At 39.9% G+C, this 20,200-nt stretch overlaps 1 protein-coding gene across 3 annotated transcripts in view; it reads left to right on the top strand.

Moving 5' to 3' along the window:
• LOC131678974 (protein yellow-like) overlaps positions 1-12,352 on the top strand; it is a 342,660-nt gene extending 330,308 nt beyond the window's left edge. For 2 of the 3 annotated variants that reach the window (XM_058959470.1, XM_058959469.1), the window contains exon 3: positions 10,491-12,352. In XM_058959470.1, the coding sequence (XP_058815453.1) occupies positions 10,491-11,602 (1,112 nt within the window). In that variant the 3' untranslated portion in view covers positions 11,603-12,352. Of the gene's footprint in view, positions 1-10,235; positions 10,371-10,490 lie in introns of those variants that run through there. The other variant, XM_058959471.1, reaches the window with a different exon arrangement.
• Positions 12,353-20,200: the final 7,848 nt, after the last annotated feature.

Here is a 20,200-nt window from a genome sequence, read left to right as displayed (position 1 = left end):
TGCTTAAAAAAATTTTTTTCTTCGGATTATATCTCTGGTACTGTTTGCACTAGAATCAATCAGCGAGATATATTTGTTTAGGGATTCCAAAAAAATGAAAAGTTTTTAATGCCAATATTGCCAAATATGCAACTTTTAATTTTACACCAAAAGTACATTTTTCTCGTAATACATCGGTTACTGTAGGCCACATAAAACGTCATTATACCTACATTGCTCGTTCGGTTTCTGGCTATCTCTTGAGATAATGATAACATGCTTCTCAGGATTCTGTTTGAACACTTTTCAAGATTCTGATCGAAGTTTTCTTAGCATCCCAATGGAATCTATTTCAGAACTTCGATTCAATATTTATCCATATTTCTACGGTTTTTTCTCTGAATTTTGATGCAGGATTCTAGAGAAAAGCTTCTTAAATGTCTAGTGGAATCTTTCTTAAGATAGAATTCCGCTGACGATTATGCTTTTGCCAGATACTGATAGAATCATGGTCCTGATGAATATCCTGCTTTGAGTTCCAGTGGACTTTGACACAAACAATATTGCTCTTCTCCCCTTATCCCCTTCAATAAGTGATTCCTGCTCAGAATTCCAATAGCATCTTTAACCCGTTCGTGCCCTTCTGGTTGATGAACAACCATGTTTCTATATGACTATAACTTTTGGTTTACACAACGTCAAGTAAGGCTAATAACTGCGATTAAGATCTTTCATTTGAGCACTAAAAGTTATAAATATTAGCATTAGAACAGAATTCATTACAATTAATCTACTTGGGTTCCGCTGAAGCAGTGCTGCCAGGGATAGTTTCTGTTAATGGCGAAAATAAAATTTTGGAATATTTTCTTAGCCTGGGAATATTATTGAAAGCTGCTAAATCTTTCTAATTTAGATTGCCACCTTTTTTATGCAATTGGGCTAGATCGGAAGGTAAATATTGAGCAGCTGCAAAAGAAGCACTTATCTTTCTTAAACCAGGTTTTTCGTGTTTCTTGACGCCAACAGTTTTAAGGAAAAATAGTTTTGGGACCCTATACGCGATAGAAAATAGTTGGTCAAGAAATGGTTAACGAGATTCTGAAAAGAGACCCGGCCGTCACTGGAGGTGATTTCAATTCTTGGGTAGCTCAAGCAAAGATGAATGATAGGCTATATAAAGAAGGCGCCAGCAGTACTTCTCGCTAAAGCGCCCGGGAACCTGTCAAGTATGAGTGGGACAGTTTGCGAAGACTACACGCGTAGTTATTACCTGACAATACAGTATTGGTCAACTAAATAATGCTACGAGGACAAGAACAAGGATCTCTTTGTGGGTGCGCAACACGCCCTCTTCTAATTAGAATGACTAGACATGTTAGCTGTGATATGTGACACTCCACGTAAATTAAACTAGATCCAGGAAACAGACGACCCCCAGTTTACTTACAAACTTTATTTTTTCTGGTATTCGAGTAATCGAATCAGTTAGCTCGGAAAATCTAAGCCCTGGGTAATCGAGTTTGACTTGTATTGCAAAAGACACACCTTATTAAAAAGTTTATCTTAAAATTCTTATACAAATAGCTATAAACAACTGATACATATCGTTAGCTCGTTACCAATATGAATAATAAATGAAAACCAATTGAAAATACAAATCACACCCTGAAAGTCTGAAAAATCGACTAGGGCCAAAATAGGTACATTTACATTTAACATAATAGGAAAATTTGCCCTGGTCATTTTATTTCCAATTTCTCCACGAATGAAGCTTAAATTCATGAAATAACGCAAAAAAAAGTTTGATTCGATTATCCGGGTGATTCGATTATCCGGGGTGAGATTTTTTTCAAATCCCCGGATAATCGAGTCCGACCTGTATGGGAAAATATGGAGGAAAAATACATTAAATGCTATAACTTTTGAAGTAGCAATCAGAAAATTACAATTTATACCTCTTTTGGAAGGAAATAATCTAAGTATTTGAATGAAGGTATATTTGTTTCTTGAAAAATACGGGAAAGTGGGGTACTGGGTCATTTTGGCCCCAAAATCCCCTATTTTTAATGATTTTTCTGCTCCGTGAGGCAAATCATACATATTTTGTAGTTTTTCTAATGTGAAAAAATCTCAGAAATCGAACGGAACCCTTTTGACTTTAGTTCGAATACGAGAAGTTGGGGTTATAGGGCTTTTTGTCAGTCATATTAAATTTTATCATTTTCTCATGTATATATCTCCATTATTCTTCAATCAATTTTCATAAAATGTAACTTATTGAACGTGCAAAATTCTGAGGAATAAAACAAAAATAAAAACGTTAAAGGTAAAATTCAGAAACATCAAACTTTTTGATATTTACTCTACAAATCTCATTTTTTTCATTATTTGTCCTAATACCTCAACTTCCCCTATTTTTCCAGGAATGAAACTTTTCTCATGTGATCCCTAAGCATATTTTACACTAAAAGTAGTAAATTAAATAAGAATTTTGTTGTTAAATGGAGTTAATATGTGCGATTTGATGATAAAAATGTGAAATCGACACTATATGTCAGATAATTTGATGTTCCTGAATTTTACCGGTAACGAATCTATTTTTGTTATAATCCTAAGGATTTTCCACGTTCAACAAGGTATAGTTTACGAAAATTGAGTGAACAATAATAGAGATATATTCACGAGAAAATGATGAAGTTTAATATGAACGACAAAAGGCCATTTAACCCCAACTTCTCGTATTCGGACTAAGGTCAAAAGGGTTCCATTCGATTTCTGAGATTTTTTCACATTATAAAAACTACAAAATATGTGTGATTTGCATCACGGAGCATAAAAATCATTAAAAATAGGGGATTTTGGGGCCAAAATGACCCAGTACAAAAGTTATAGCATTTAATGTATTTTTCCTCCATATTTTCCCATAGTACCAATTTCAAAAAATTTCAAGCGAAGTGGGCGGGGGTCTAAAATTGTCCAAATGATGTGAAATTTGGCATCTGAGCTTACTTTGACATTTGTCACAATATGAGAGGGGGGGGCCTTTGAGAATTCAAAAAAAATTTTTTTTTGCAATGCCCTACTGAACATGATATGAATAAAATGAAAAAGTGAATTAAACAATAAAATGAGTCTTATGAATCAAACGAATCAAATTAATCAAATGATCAAATGAATACAATGAGTCAACGAAATGAATAAAATGAATAAAGTTAATGAAATTAATGATATGAATAAAATAAACAAATCAATTAAATGAATAAATAAATCCAACGAATCAAGTAAACAAAACGAATGGAATTGATAAAATGAATAAAAAATAAGAGAACAAGCAGAACAAAATGAATGAAACGATTCAATTGAAAGTTAAACGATGTCAAAAAGTTATATCACACAATCGTCTGAGCTCTCGATCGAGGCAGATCGTTTTCGCTTAATATTTTAGAGATCTTACGGGAGCTGACTTCTAACTACCTGGCCGTAGCTCAGATAACACGTGTTAGAGCTAATAAGATACGCATATTAGTGAATGACCTCGACCAGGCAAACCAGATTGCTCGAAGCGACCGTTTTACAAAGCAATTTAAAGCGTATGTACCTTGTATGGCAGTGGAGATCGATGGGGTAGTCGCCGAACCGGGTTTGAAGTGCGAAAACGTGTTGAAGTATGTGGTTGGTTGCTTTAAGGACCCCTCACTTCAACATGTGAAGATTCTGGAATGCAAGCAATTGTATTCAGCAAAAACTGAGAATAATAAGACAACTTATTCATTGTCAGACTCGCTTCGGGTCACTTTCTCCGGGTCTTCTCTCCCCAACTGGATAAGGTTCGTCTACCTGTTCGCCTGTTTGTACCGCGGGTAATGAACTGCAGCAATTGCAAGCAGCTGGGCCACACAGCCACCTATTGTGGCAATAAGAAAAGGTGCGGCAAATGCGAGGGAGAGCATGAGGATGACGCTTGCGGTAGAGAAACTGAAAAGTGTATTTACTGCGGGGGCCTTCCGCATGATCTTAAATCATGCCCCGCGTACAAACAGCGCGGGGATAAAATTAAGCGCTCCCTTAAGGAACGCTCGAAGCGCTCTTATACAGAAATTCTTAAGCCATCTATCCCTTCCGAAAACTCCTTTGCTCTTTTAGCTCACGTTGAGCAAGAATCTGACGACCCACAAGAGGGAACATATTTGGTTAACCCAGGGGAATCCAGGAAGAGGAGAAATGTAGCCTCCCCTAGATTGCCTCGTAAGGGTGCCAAGGTGTCGTCTCCTCAGAGTGCGCCAACTACAATCAATAAATTCAACGGAAGTGCTTTTAATTCTAACAAGAAGTACCCACCACTTCCAGGGACACCAGAAATCCCAAGTGTCCCCTTTATTCAAACAGACACTCAGTTCAGTAACGGACTAATGAAATTTTCTGACATCGTGGACTTAATTTTCACAGCTTTCAATGTAACTGATCCTCTTAAAAGCCTTCTAAAACGTTTTCTCCCTATGGCGCAAACATTTTTGAAGCAGTTGACTACTAAATGGCCCCGCCTTGCAGCGATCGTATCCTTCGATGGCTAAGTCATCGAACGAGGTCACCGATTACTGTTCTACAGTGGAACAGCAGAAGTATCCTCCCGAAAATCGATTCCTTTAAATTTTTACTAAATAGTTTAAAATGTGATGCTTTCGCATTATGTGAAACTTGGTTAACTTCCGATATAAATCTAAACTTCCACGACTTTAATATAATTCGTCTGGATCGAGAAAGCTCCTATGGAGGAGTACTTTTGGGGACTAAAAAGTGCTATTCTTTCAACCGAATTAACCTCCCTTCGACACCAGGCATTGAAATTGTCGCTTGTCATGTTCCAATCAAAGGCAAATGCATTGCTTCCATCTACATTCCTCCTAGAGCCTCGGTAGTGCACCGAATACTTTGTAATATCACGGAATCCTTACCGTCACCGCGGCTAGTTCTAGGAGACTTTAACTCACACGGTACGGTATGGGGTTCTCTTCACGATGATAATAGATCAACATTAATCCAAGATCTTTGTGACAATTTCAACATGACCATCTTAAACACGGGAGAAGGTGTCATCGCCATTCAAAAACCAGGAAAACCAGCCTCCGGCCACAACTCGTATCGACCGATTGCAATGCTGTCCTGTATTAGGAAGTTGTTCGAGAAAATGATCTTGTTTCGCCTCGACAATTGGGTTGAAGCAAATCGCTTACTGTCAGATACACAATTTGACTTCCGCAAAGGCAAAGGGACGAACGATTGCCTTGCGTTGCTTTCTACAGAAATCCAAATGGCCTATGCTAACAAAGAGCGGATGGCATCAGTGTTTTGGATATTAAGGGGGCTTTTGACTTTTGGCTGTTTTTCTAGGAAGCGCGAGCCGGCGGAGCTCCAGCTTCTATTAATGGGTGAAACGATCAATCAGGTCTTCAATGATCAATTTCTCTGGGCAATAACTGGAACATGGTGGGGTGCACACCCAGGTGACCTGATCTGGTTATACCAAACAACGATATTATCGGTGATGGAGTACGGGTGTTTCTTTTTCCGCTCCGCTGCGAACATACATTTCATCAAACTGGAGAGAATCCAGTATCGTTGCTTGCGCATTGCCTTGGGTTGCATGCATTCGACCCATACGATGAGTCTCGTAGTGCTGGCGCGCGTTCTTCCGCTAAAAAATCGATTTTGGGAACTCTCATATCGATTGCTCATCCGATGCGACATTCTGAACCCGTTGGTGATTGAAAACTTCGAGAGGCTCGTCGAGCTTAATTCTCAAACCCGATTTATGTCCTTGTACTTCGACTACATGGCACAGAACATTAATCCTTCTTCATATACTCCCAACCGTGTTCGTTTCCTAGATACTTCTGATTCTACTGTGTTCTTCGGCACATCCATGAAGGAAGAGATTCGTGGAATCCCGGACCATATACGCCCGCAAGTGATCCCCAATATATTTTATAATAAATTCCGAGAAGTCGACTGTGACAAAATGTTTTACACTGACGGATCTTCAACAATACTATCACCACTTCATTCAAGTTCAATGATCCCGCTTCAGTTTAGGTCGCAGAGTTAGCTGCAATTCAGTACACCCTTGGGATCATCGACACTCTGCCCACAGATCACTACTTCATCGTTTCGGACAGCCTCAACTCTATCGAGGCTCTTCGTGCAGTGAAGCCTAAAAAGCAATTCCCGTATTTTCTGGGGAAGATACGGGAGTCCTTGTGTACGTTATCCGAAAAATCTTATCAGATTACCTTTGTTTGTGTCCCCTCTCATTGCTCTATCCCGGGCAATGAAAAGGCCGACTCATTAGCAAAGGTGGGCGCATTAAATGGTGACATATACGAAAGACCAATCTGCTTCAACGAATTTTTTAGTATTTGTCGTCAGAGGACACTCAACAGTTGGCAAACCTCGTGGAGCAATGGTGAACTTGGACGATGGCTACATTCGATTATCCCAATGGTATCAACGAAGCCTTGGTTCAGGGAGATGGATGTGGGTCGGGATTTTATTCGTGTAATGTCCCGACTTATGTCCAACCGCTACACCTTGGATGCGCATTTGCGGCGTATTGGGCTTGCGGAGAGTAGTCTGTGCGCTTGTGACGAGGGCTATCACGACATCGAGCTCGTTGTCTGGGTATGCGCCGGGTATTTGGACGCTAGGTCTCAGTTAAAGGATTCCCTTCGGGCCCGAGGTAGACCACCCAATGTACCAGTCCGAGATATGCTTGCAACTCGTGATTTCCCCTATATGTCCCTTCTTTATACTTTCATAAAAACGATAAATATCCCAATTTTTATTTATCGTTTTTAGAAGTTTCCTCCTGCCTTGTGGAACCGATCAGATCCAGAGTGCCAATATGTAACCGCCGTCGCCCTTACCACTACGCCTGTATAGAAAGAAACTGAAGCGAGAGCGACTCGAGGTCCGATGACTTTTGAAGGATTTCCCGCGGATCCGAAGAATACCATCCGCCAATCCGGTACTCGACGACCAACTAGACTGAGACGCAAATTTGTTTCGCTGATCTCCCGTTTGAGCGAAAGTTGCAAGTTTTGCTCTTCTTTCCCTGTCACCATACGCCTTCTCTCCCCTGTCCTTGATACAACTACTGCTACACTGATGTGGAAATAAACCACCCTCTGAATATCTTGACCAGACATTGCATTTATCGCTCATATGAGTAAATGCGTCCGGTTAATTTGCTACTGCGACAATAAAAACTCACATTTTCACACGAAAAGTTATTGGCACTCACACAACTTCTCCGGATAAAGACAACGTGTTATTTCTCCGGATAAATAAAACCACCGGAGAATGAGCGAATGAGTTTATCATGGTATCCTTTTTGCGGTCGCTGCCTTGCTGTCGCTATTCCAAAACACGAAAAAACAAGTCTGTCGTACTTCTTTGGCACTTTTCTTTGAAATTAAATGTATGTTTTACGCTTTCATTGATTTCCACGAAATTAAAAAATTATCACCTTTTCCGATGAGAAGGAAAAAATCAAATAAACTTTATCCGGAAAATGTATTCTCACGCTATTTGTGGAGACGGAGAATTTTGCGACTCATCTTATCTCGGAAAAGTTGGACATCGGATAAGCCTCTTCTCGCGTGAGTGAGAGAGAATTACAATGCCTGATCTTGACCAAAAAAAAATCAAATTTGTATTCTGTATTCCTAGTTTTAAGATAGCTGTAATTTTTACTCTTTATTGAAACTCTTGTCCTCCATCTTGTAAATAGAATTGTATCCCTAGTTTTAAGATATCTGTGAAATATCTCATAAATGTTTGTTCCTCCTTTTGTGTACTAAACTATATTGTTAGTTTTAAGATAACTGTAAAATATTTCGTAAAATACTATTACTCCCCCTCTTGTATATCAAACTGAATCCCCTGCTTTAAAAAAAAATCATAAAAAAAATCTTTTGGCCCTCTCTTGTATATTGAATGTTATTTCTAGTCTTAAGATAGCTGTAAACTTTCTTTTCTTTTGTATAAAAAAAATATTTCAACATTGTAACCTCCTAATTTTAATATCCAAAATGTAAAAACAAAAGAATTTGGCGCCGCCAAACTAACGCATTTGTGCCTACCAAATAAACGAAATGAATAAAAAAACACTTCTGAGAGTTGTATAGATCGTATCACTTATCACGGTGAATCCAGATTTATGTAACACTTTACCCCATCCTACTAACAAAAACTCCTTCCCGTGGCAATCGTGAAGTTGCATTTATGACCCTTAGTAATTGTGCAAATTTTGGTACCGATCGCTTGTGTCTAAGGACCCTCCAAAAATTTCAAAGTTTATATGGAAATTAGTATGGAAAATCGGTTAACATTGAAAATAAATTCCTTAAAAATTATCTTATTCATGAGAAAACTATATATTTCTAAAGGTACTCTTCTACTGAACACATTCGTGGAACAATGAAAGTTTGTGAAAATTCACTGAGAAAAGTTATTAACTAAAGAAACAGCATGGCTTCAAAACAAGTGGATTTTATTACTAATCATAGCAACCCTGTTTGAATAACTGCATCTGCCATACGGGAGCGGTGGGTGGTAAGCCTAGTTTACACTTGTATAACGATGAAGCTATTCAAACAGGGTTGCTATGATTAATAATAAAATCCACTTGTTTTGAAGCCATGCTGCTTTTTTAGTTAATAACTTTTCTCAGCGAATTTTCAAAAACTTACAATGTTCCACGAATGAATTTAGAAATATATAGTTTTCTCATGAATTGATTGATGAGGTGATTTTTTAGGAATTTATTTTTAATTTTAACCGATTTTCCATACTAATTTCCATATAAACTTTCAAATTTTTGGAGGGTCAGTAGAAACAACCGATCGGTACCAAAATGTGTACAATTACTAAGGGCCATCAAAGGAATCAGTAAAGCCTGGTGGAGCTAAAAGTCAGAAATTGAACCAGTCTAGTATACACGGTCTCCATAACAACGTTTGTTACACTAACATTCTTTTCCTTCCCCGATGACTGTAAGGACGTGGCCGGCACCGTTATTGGCATTTCAAAATACAGAACTAGCGAAACGTGTATATTGAGGATGGATTTTCGTTAATTCTCTGTGCAATTTCGCTTGTTCTGGTCAATCAAGGAGTAGCAACAACGAATTGTACGGTCATCATGGTCATGCTCATTAAGGAGGGATATAGCAGAGTGCATGTTGCATTGGCTGGCGAAGCCAAATCAACTTTCGGTCAAATAATTCTGAACAGCTTGATAAAAACTACTTTTCTAGCGGAACATCACGCGCAACTCAGTTTGCTCAGAAACACAAATAGTATAGCTTGGATTTTTTTTGCAACATAAATAGTGTTTTCGTTTTCGAGCTTAGTTTAGTCCTGTCACTAAGTTAGTGTCGGATTCTGATGAGGCAAAGTCGAACGGCAAATTCCATACCTAATAAAGTTAGATATTCTTCGACAAAGTTGTAGATAAGAATGTTCTCTTTCTTATTTTCGCTTCGTTTCGTCTCGATTTTGTGGAAAACGCTCTTTTAATGGTGCTTATCCCATTCCGCGATAGGTGCGGCTCAAACTGTGTCTCCTAGAGCTAGAATACATTCAGCAATCAAACTTCGCGCGTACCGTTCAAATTCGGCATGGGACAAAAGTCATATGTCGTCATTCGATTGAAAGGTGTTTTTAGCAAAAGTAAATTCATATACGGGTCTAATAGGAATACAGTATCAGCCAAACAAACATCCAAATAATCCCGGAACCAGTTATCGACCATGAAAAATAACCGAACTGTGGTATCCCGGCCAATAAAAACAAAACCAGTCGACCAACTATCCACAAACAATACCATGAGGTTTACGAGAGAGATATACTAGCTTAGTTCCAGTAACGATAACCTTCGTCGGAATGCAAAACCAAATAGCTCCTCCCATTTGTAATATGGAGAGAAAAACAATCAATCAACCGGTTTACAGCATAGTTGAAAAGGTTAAATGACTAGTTCTAGTGTCCAATTCCAATCGTTCTGTGCACCTAGCTTGACACCTTTAGAGTTCGCATATCTATTATTGGATTCTAATTAATAGCTCAAACTGACCCGACCATCAGAGGTTCCGTTCTTCTCCACTACCACTACCCACTTTTGTCCGGCAGCTACCGGTCAATGCCGGTAAGTCGAGTCAATATTTAAATTATCTGCTCCACCGCTATGCTGGTACTTGCGGAAGTAAATCAGAGCAAAGACAATTAAAACTGTGCAGTGCTGAGTGGACTTGTTCGTTTTAACGAGGACAGCGTTAGAATGAATGGTTTCGCTGAAAGAACTCATTAATGTTCCGGACCGGGTGCGGTTTAAAGGTTGGGTTTTATCGCTATAGATATAAATCCTTTGTGACTGTGTCGCTTTATAGTTTTACGCATTTCTTGTTCATAATTTTTTACTAATAGCATTTATTTCTCATTTTTTTTATATTCCAGAAACCGGCACTCAGTCCCCGAAGCTAAAACCCTACCCCAGCTGGAATGCCCATCGACAGATGGGTGACGAGGAAGCACCGGAAATCGTATCCCCCTTCCGGATACGGGCTGATCGCTGCGGTCGACTCTGGGTACTGGACACCGGAGTGTCCGACATTCTTGGCGATCTGAAGGTTCAAGCTCCTACCTCGCTGCTGGTGTACGATCTACACAATGACAATCTACTTCGGCGGTACAAATTTCCCAAAGATCACATCAAAGAGAGTTCCTTCTACGCAAACATTGCCGTCGAAGATACGGATTGCGACGATACGTTTGCCTATGCCGCGGATCTTGGAGCTCCCGGGTTGGTGGTCTATTCCTGGAAGTTGCAGGAATCGTGGCGTATTAAGCATCACTTCTTCCATCCGGATCCGCTGGCCGGAAATTACACGATCACTGGAATCTCATTTCAGTGGGATGATGGTCTGTTCGGAATAGCACTGTCTCGACCGCAGAATGACAACTTCTCGACACTGTACTTCCACCCGCTGAGTTCGACAAACGAATTTGCAGTATCCACCAGAATACTCCGGAATCAAACGTTGGCGACTTCGGATAAAATCTACCGTGAATTTAAAGTTTTGGGATCTCGAGGTCCTAACGGACAAGCCGGTGTTGCCTTCCTCGATCGGAAGACCGGAGTAATCTTCTACGCTCTTCCGAATTTGAACGCCGTAACGTGCTGGAAAACATCCAACCGAGCATACACCATCAAATCGCTCGGCCGTGTGTACATGAGTGTTACGGACATGGTCTTTCCCAACGACGTCAAAGTAGACGATGAAAGCAACCTGTGGGTTCTATCCGATCGGATGCACCAGTACATGTACTCCAAGCTGGATCCGAAGGATACTAACTTCCGTATTTTGACGGCCACCGTGAAGGATGCCATCGAAAATACTGCCTGTGATCCGAAGATTAAACCACTGCCGGACATCATCACCAATCTGGGTGACATTCTGCGGCCTTCGACGTCCACCGTGTCACCCAAGTCGAAATCCGCCGCTTCGATGGTGCTGATTTCGCACGTGCTGCTGGCAATCGGAGCCCTGGTCAAGCTGTTGCTGTAGGCGCAGGCAGCTGTTATCCTAAGGGGAAAGTGGTGCTCATAAATCTGTTCTTAAAAAGCTTTCTAAATTTTTTTCCTAAGGCTATCAACTATTGACTGTTAATATTTTTATTATAATAAGACATTTTAATTTCATGATAGAAAAAATCCTAGAGAGCACTACGTAAATTAAGGGAACAGAACACAGGAAATAACTCAAAAACAGTCACATAATTTTAAGTGAAGGCTCTTAACTGTGCAACTTCAGGATCGTAGGTTAAGCTAAAGGCAGAGCTTTTGTAAATTATTTTCGCTGATAGGTAAAGCTTAAACTAGAGTGAAACGTTAGAACTGTCGCAAAAAGCAACAGGCTTGCACCGCGGGATTACCACAAGTAATAAGTGTTGTATAATCAGTATTGGAAACGAACAATCACAGTCTTGTTTTAAAACAAATGTAAATTATATGATTTTAATTATTCTACTAGAGTTTACCGATCGAGGAAAGTTTTTAGAACAAACGCATTCTAGTGTATATTTAAAATAGATGAAAAAAGTGCTATAGTAGCTCTAATCAGTTCAAACTACTCGAAATTGGCATTGACCAGTGGATAGAAAAGGTGCAGATTTGCAAACTATTGCAAAGTAGTGCCAGTGCAACAAAATCACCGCCAACAATCAAATGCTTTCTGTGTACGAATTAAACCGTCCAAGTGTCATATTTGCGTTATCAGTCATCGTTAGAAGTGAAATATATTTGTTGCGAGATTCAACGGGAAACTAATGATTATTCAGTCCGAAAATGTGAAAACGTTGATAACCCGTTGCTTGGCTTCTGATAACATATTCTTGCCGTAGAGCTAGACGCTCGTCAAGCCATATTTTATCGGGTAAAATATGCGGGCATCATGTCGTACAATGCATTTAAAAGAACAAGTATTACAGTTTATTTCTTAAAAATGAAAATTATTGTTCACAATTATTTTGTTTTCCAGCGTAATTGTTATTGATTGAAATGTTATTGAGCAAGATATTCATTGTGGTACCCGATCCTTTTCATTATTTGTCTTCATTTTTTCTTGCTCAAACATTTTTTGACACCACTTGGTATATTGGTTGATTCTCCTAAACATCGGGTAAGTATAGGGTGATTCATTGCCAGGGTGGCCAATCCTACGGATTCTTACGCACTACACTATGTACCCATCAAGGACAAATGCCAGCACTACAATCAGACGGCGCACCTTGCGCGGAAGATGCCAAGTTGAACGCATCACTACAAAAGCAGCGTCCAGCACCGCCAAACCAAAAGCCAGCCCCATTCGCGAGGACAAGAGGCATGGAAGAATAACTGATCGCGAACACCAAGACAGCTTTTACGATGATTACGTTTGTGTGAATGACAAAATGCGGTATGTGAATTACCCTCACGATGCCGGTGGCGAGCAAACAAATGTTTTCTGCGAAAGAAGGTCTCGACGCGCGATAGCAAGTTACGTACAAGAGATTCGACGAATAATGATGATTTTATACAATTATGTTTTTATGCATTTTTTTTAATAGCGTTTTCTATAACTGAATTGACCAGGATCGTATTTTGTTATTTACTTAAATTTTCCTTACAATTTCATCATGCAACCATATACTCTTGAACTTTTCTAAATTTTGGAATTTTCAATTAAATATGTACAGAGTCCGACACTCGAAGTGTAACCAACTTTAGACCGTTCGCGCAGTTGTCGCACTGGCATCAGCTGTCTATAAATTGGCTGACAGTTCGCAGTATCGTTTATAAGCGTACAAAAACGTTTTGACAAAACTAAACGCAAACAGGTCATCTCCCTAGTAACAATTGAGGTTTTATGGTTGTTTTATAGCCACTGATAAAACATAGATTGCACTTGTAGCGTGCCATAAAACTTAAATTGTTACTTGGGCTGTGATGTATTTCAAACGAAATAGTGTGATTGCTTTATATTCACCTGGAAACTCAAAACCAGCGATTGTTCGTGAGCTCAAACCCCTTAATGTTAATAAAGTTTTTGTAAGGTAAAAACATTAATCTGTACAAAGCGGTCGGATTCAATTAACCCTGAGCTTCTTCACGACTTGATCTTTCAAAAAAAGGGACTCAACGTGAACCCTGCAAAAACGGTCATTGTACCGTTTCAGTGGCGGATCCAGGGGGAGGGTCCTGGGGGTCCGGACCCCCCCGAAATTTTTAATCTCGTTGAGTAATTTTAAAATATTTTCTTTTCTAAATTCGTTCTAAATTCCAAACTATTCCAAACCAGATTCGACAACCAAAACTGATTTTAATTTAAAAAAGGGTATTACATATTATATATTGTATATTGAACATTTCAAAATCGAAATTTCGGACCCCCTCCGAAATTCTTTTCTGGATCCACTCCTGTACCGTTTTCCAGTACACAGAAAAAAATATTTTGTGATTTTAACCCTCCGGCACTCGCGCCAAATTTTGTAACACGAGCACTCGCGCGTGTACTTTGTACAACACAGATAGTCTTTAGAATACTTCGTGATCCGTATCATTCGGAGCACTATTTTCTTCTGCAAAATTGGGCAGTAGATACTGGCCTTTCGGATGGTCAAAATAACATGATGGAATTCTACCGCCAGGGCGCTAGTGAGCATTATTTTTTTTCGATCTACTGTATCTAAAGTGTCTGATTTTTCAGCAGATAAGTGTCTTCGGCAATTTTGTTCTGGCGATCAAAGCCTATGAGGTGGTATGCAACATAATTTGATATTCTGTTACTACGTGGCGCTAGTGGCCATACCATTTTTGGCCTACTGTATCTCGAATTCCTGATTTGTTAGCAGGACGGTATCTTCGATAGAGTTGCACAAGAGATAAATACCTAAGAAGCGGAACACTGAATAGTTTGGGATTCTGCCACTAGGTAGCGCTAATGAGCATGCATATTCATGATTTCTGAATCTCAAGATTGCGACTATTTAGAAGTATGATAGCATAATTCATGTCATAAGTGAGCTATACTATTTTCGAATCAAATCAGTACGTTGAAGAAATTGAAGAACAATTGTGCTTATTTAGCATTTTTCTGTACTTAGGAAGGTTGTGTCATTATTTCTGTGCATTTTATAAGCAGCCCCTTTCACAGATTACCATCGTGAGTGGTTGAATGGTGTTACAGAAATGGTACACATGAGTTTTACGACTTCCAAATCTTAATTTCTTTGCGTACATATTGCAAAATTATAAATGAATAAATTAGTTTAGTTGATAAATGAATAAATTAGTTTAGTTGGTGATATTCACCATTTTTGGTTTTAGTTCCAAGAAACTATTTTATCTTCCACTGATTAGCTCTTGATCTTCTGAATAAGTTTGCCGAAGGGAGTATTGAACAGAATATTGTTTGGTCGAGCTTCCCACATCGCGCGTTCTACTGGTCTGGTTTCATCAAATAATTTCATTGTTTTGTTGCACTTGAGGTATATCAGTACACAAAAATGAGTGTATATTGTCTAAAACATGATTTCTGAGGAATACAAGACGACTAACCTCACCTCACTTTACGTGACTTTTCTAACCCTATTCTGAGAGTCGACTTGGGTGAGGTGAGATTCCCCATTGCGGTTAAATGAGCGTCTCACGTCACCCGAAGTGACTCCTCAGAAACGGGTGAGAAAAGTCACGTAGAGTGAGGTGAGATTAGTCGTGTCACGTCACACGCCGCGCAGAATAGGGCCGAGTGGTATATCCCAAAGTGTTTATTTATTTATTTATTTATTTTATTTTTCATCTGACCTACATGGTCTACATGAAATATAGAATGAGAAAAAGCCCATTTGGAGTCCATCAAACAACCTCCAAATGCGCGTAAAAACCTCATTATCTTTTCACATATACATATTAAACAATATTACACATTACATTACATAACATTACATTACATTACAATGTGTTACTAATAATACAAGCCTTAAGCCTATTTTTAAAAACGTCACTTGATACAGAGAAGTCAAAACATTCATAAACATTATTAAATACGCTACACATCGCCCTTATGGGTTCATTCTGTCCATAATCAGTACTTTGATAGTCAAGTCTTAAAAAATTCCACGATCTTATACTTCTAGCGGGCACATTTACATTAATCTGAGAAAGTATATTTGGGGCATCTATTTCACCTGTTAGAACTTTCCCTACAAACACGGCTCTGGATATATTTCGCCTTTTTGAAAGAGGGTCCATGTCGAGCAGACGACAGCGTTCAATGTAAGGTGGCAACTCTATCGGGTTGCGCCATGGCAAGGTTTTAAGGGCATATCGGAGAAACCTAGCTTGTATAGATTCAATTCTGGTAATCCAGACATTTGTGTACGGGCACCAAATGATAGCTGAAGCTTCCAGGATGGAGCGTACAAGAGAGAAGTACAGTGCTCTCAGACAGTATGGGTCAGTAAACTCTTTGGCTATTCTAATGATAAAACCAAGGTTCCGATTGGCTTTCGCAATGATGTGGGAATAGTGATCTCTAAACGTCAATTTAGAATCCAGCTGTACACCAAGGTCCCTGACAACTGACACTCTATCCAGTAGTTTCCCTGAGATAGTATAACACCACAAAATTGGATTTTTTCTGCGCGTGAAAGAAATTACTGAGCATTTGTATACACTGATAGTCAACCGATTTCGAGTGCACCAGTTACAAAATTCATCTAGTTGTCGCTGTAGTTCAATGCAGTCCAATTCAGATCGTACAATAAGAAACAGTTTAAGGTCATCTGCATAGATAAGTTTGCATCCTGGTGGAAGGACATTACAAACGTCATTGAAGAACAAGGAGAACAGCAAGGGTCCAAGATTACTACCCTGGGGCACACCTGATAAATTTATAAAGTTATGTGACTCAACATTTCCTAGTTTGACAGATAAGGTACGACCTACAAGGTATGATTTAAGCCACTTGGTGAAGTTGAGTGAGGCACCCAATCTTTCTATCTTCGCCAGTAGGAGCGAGTGATCAACACGATCGAATGCTGCTTTGAGATCTGTATAAATAGTATCCACTTGTGCTCCGCATTCAAAACTTTTAATACAGTGTGAAGTGAATTGTGCTAAATTCGTGGATGTTGATCTACCTGGGAAGAACCCGTGTTGATCTGTTGATATATATGTTTTGGCTTCCCGGAACAATACATTGCTTACTAGAATTTCAAATAACTTGGACCCCGCACAGAGAGAGGTTATGCCCCGATAATTTGCTATGTCCTGCTTATCACCTTTTTTAAAAACAGGAAACATAACCGATTTTTTCCAACAAAGAGGAAACGTCCCTTGCGACAAAGATAGATTAAAAATCAGCTTTAGGGGAGCGGAAAGGGCACTCGCACATCTTTTTAAAATAATGGCAGGAATCCCATCAGGACCAGCCGAAGTCGAAGATTTCAATTTATCAGTAGCAGCAACAATGTCTTCCTCCGTAAAATGGATGTTACCTAGGCCCATCACACCCCTGGGAACATCTCGTAGTCCGATTTCGACCTGTTCTGGAGTATTCGGAACTGTTTCAAATGCACACGAAAAATGTTTTGCAAACAGGTTACAGATACCGCGAGTCGTGCTAGAAGTTTCATTTGCCAGAGTCATACTAGAAGGAAGTCCACTCTCTTTACGCTTCTCATTTACAAAAGACCAGAAACGTTTCGGATTTCGCTCAAGGTCAGATTGCGTTTGTAATACATGCCGAGAGTATAGGAAGCGGTTATAAGCTTTGTAATTGTTGCTAGCATATATGAATTCCCGCTTTGTATTGGGATTTCTTCGGTTGGTGTAGTGCCGAAGCGCGGCTGCCCTCAGTCGTTTAAGTTCTCGGAGACGTCGATTGGACCAAAGTGGTTTTGGTTTAGGACGCGGGGCTGGGACATATATTTCAAACAGTTGGGTCAGGATCGATGAGAACTCTTCTACTGCGTCATTTACATCGGTTGCGTTATTGAGCAAAGTCACCCAGTCAATCGTTTGCAGTGAGTTGTTGAGTCCAGGAAAATCGGTTTTTGAAAAGTTATACTTCAAATCGTCAATAATCTCGTCAAAAATAACCTGTCCAGGACAGGTCTGCTCAACTAAGAGGGGAGGGTGATGCGGATCTATTTCAACGAGTGGCTCATCTGCACGATAGACATGGCAGTTCTTGTATGCATCTTCATTTACAAACAGAAGATCTAACGTGCGATTTAGTCTGTTCGTGATGGTACACATTTGCAGCATGTTGAGTAATGACATCCCGTCTAGTAAAGCAACGCTAGATCTCGAAAGGGATGAGTCAGAATGGTCGGCGTAAGCATAACCGAAAGAAGTCGTTTTCCATACAAGACCAGGCTGGTTGTAATCTCCAAATAACAAATGAGAAGCTTGGGGTTCTAGCGAATTAGCAATGTCAAGTGCGGATTGAATATGGTTCTGAATAACGTTTATGTTATCTGCGGAGTCCGGAGGGAGGTATACGACGCCCACGCATGTGTTAATACCATGGCTATTAAGGTTTACCCAGAGTTGTTCTACGCCGTTATTGTTAAAACTTTTTTGTTTAGACGCTAACCGATTAGAAACAGCTATAAGTACACCCCCGCCCCTTTTTTTACCAGAAACGACTGGGTCACGATCGTTACGATAGACCGTATATCTAGATCCAAACAGCTGCAGGGAATTGATTTCGTCGTTCAGCCATGTTTCTGTCAGGATAATGACGTCGTGCTCTGCGTCGGTTACAGCTACGAACAGCTCATCGATCTTTGTGCGTAGTCCTCTCACGTTTTGGTAGTATATTCTGAGCTGGGAACGGGAATTCATTTGAAGGGAGGCAGTATCTGTATGTCTAGCTTCGGAGGAACATATACATTCCTGGCATTTACCTGGAGAAACAGTCGTGGTGTCTTCATAATTTGAGTCATGGATAGCTAGGTGGAAGTCAGCTACGGAGTCGGAAGTATGTTGTCCAACGGTAGACTGGAACCGAAAATTACTTTGAGGGGGTGCAGTATCAAAGGTAGCTTCGAGAGGACATATACCCTCTTTGGATTTACCTGGAGAAACAGTCGTGAGGTCATCATAATTTAGATTGCAGATGGCTTGATGAATATCAGCTACGGAGCCGGGAGTGTGTTGTCCAACAGAAGACTGGAACCGAAAATTGCTTTGAGGGGGTGCAGTATCAAAAGTAGCTTCGAGAGGACATATACTCTCTTTGGCTTTACCTGGAGAAACAGTCGTGAGGTCATCATAATTTAGATTGCAGATGGTTTGATGAATAGCAGCTACGGGGCCGATATTGTGTTGTCCAACGGTAGACTGGAACCGAAAATTGCTTTGAGGGGGTGCAGTATCAAAAGTAGCTTCGAGAGGACATATACTCTCTTTGGCTTTACCTGGAGAAACAGTCGTGAGGTCATCATAATTTAGATTGCAGATGGTTTGATGAATATCAGCTACGGAGCCGGAAGTGTGTTGTCCAACAGAAGACTGGAACCGAAAATTGCTTTGAGGGGGTGCAGTATCAAGGGTAGCTTCGAGAGGACATATACCCTCTTTGGCTTTACCTGGAGTAACAGAAAGTAATCCGTTCAGATATCCTGGTATGCTGGTCAACGGTAATTGCTATTCGTCGTGTTGTACAAAGTACAACAGCGCGAGTGCTCGAGGGTTAAATTTATTTTCATGCACTATGTGCATGAATATAAATGTAAAATTAAGTTCCACCACAAATACACACTACTTCTCGTGCTATCTTCAACGAATTTTATTATAATTTTACACGTTGATGGGGAGCTTGGGTTGCTTATCTATCCTTCCGGCCATCATATTGTATAGTAGATACACTTAATATGTGTATCTACAAATGCGATATGATACCTGGTGCAGAAAGTGCACTAATTACCTGGCAATCTTCTTTCATTTGATTGTCTGCTCAGGAAATCATTTTCCGTAGCCAAATCTCACATGTGACGCCAGTGATAAATGGAGAAAACCGCGAGGATGGTGGAAGAGCAGTGGGTACAAGGCCAAGTGCTTCCTGGCTGGTACCAAAATGATAAGCAAAGAGAAAGTAAGGGTTATGTTCGGGGTCAGAAAGGAGAGCATTTCGCATTCATTTTCAGTTTTTTTTTGTCTTTTCATTTGTTTCTCTTGCTACAATATATGCAACTCGGTGCAAGAGAGCGTGACGGCCAAGGAAACGGAAAGCCAATAGCCCAAACAGATCAGGAATAGGAAGGAGGACTACGAACAAGGAAACAAACAACAGATGAGAAATCGTTTACTTATTTATTATAACTACGATACTAATCACAATTATTTTGCTTTTCTTGTTTCGTTTCAGCAAACCAAAATCTATACGGACTAGCACATACGAACAGTTAGGCGTTGTAGGTTCTCATCTTGACAGAGTCTAGATGGGCGAATGAATTTCTGCCAGGGTGTGGGCTGAGAAATGACAATGACACTGTACGAGATGGCACTGGGCCTGTGGCCTTCGACTGGCATGGTCTATTCTCATTGATTCGGAAGTCTTCTTGGTTGGCTGGTCCTACTAGTTGTCGACTCTTTTGATCGTGAGTATGAGGTTAGT

Source organism: Topomyia yanbarensis, chromosome 2, assembly GCF_030247195.1.
Source record: "Topomyia yanbarensis strain Yona2022 chromosome 2, ASM3024719v1, whole genome shotgun sequence".
Taxonomy (NCBI): Eukaryota; Metazoa; Arthropoda; class Insecta; order Diptera; family Culicidae; genus Topomyia; species Topomyia yanbarensis.
The sequence above is the reverse complement of the archived record's forward strand: the minus strand, read 5'-3'. Positions and strand labels throughout refer to the sequence as shown.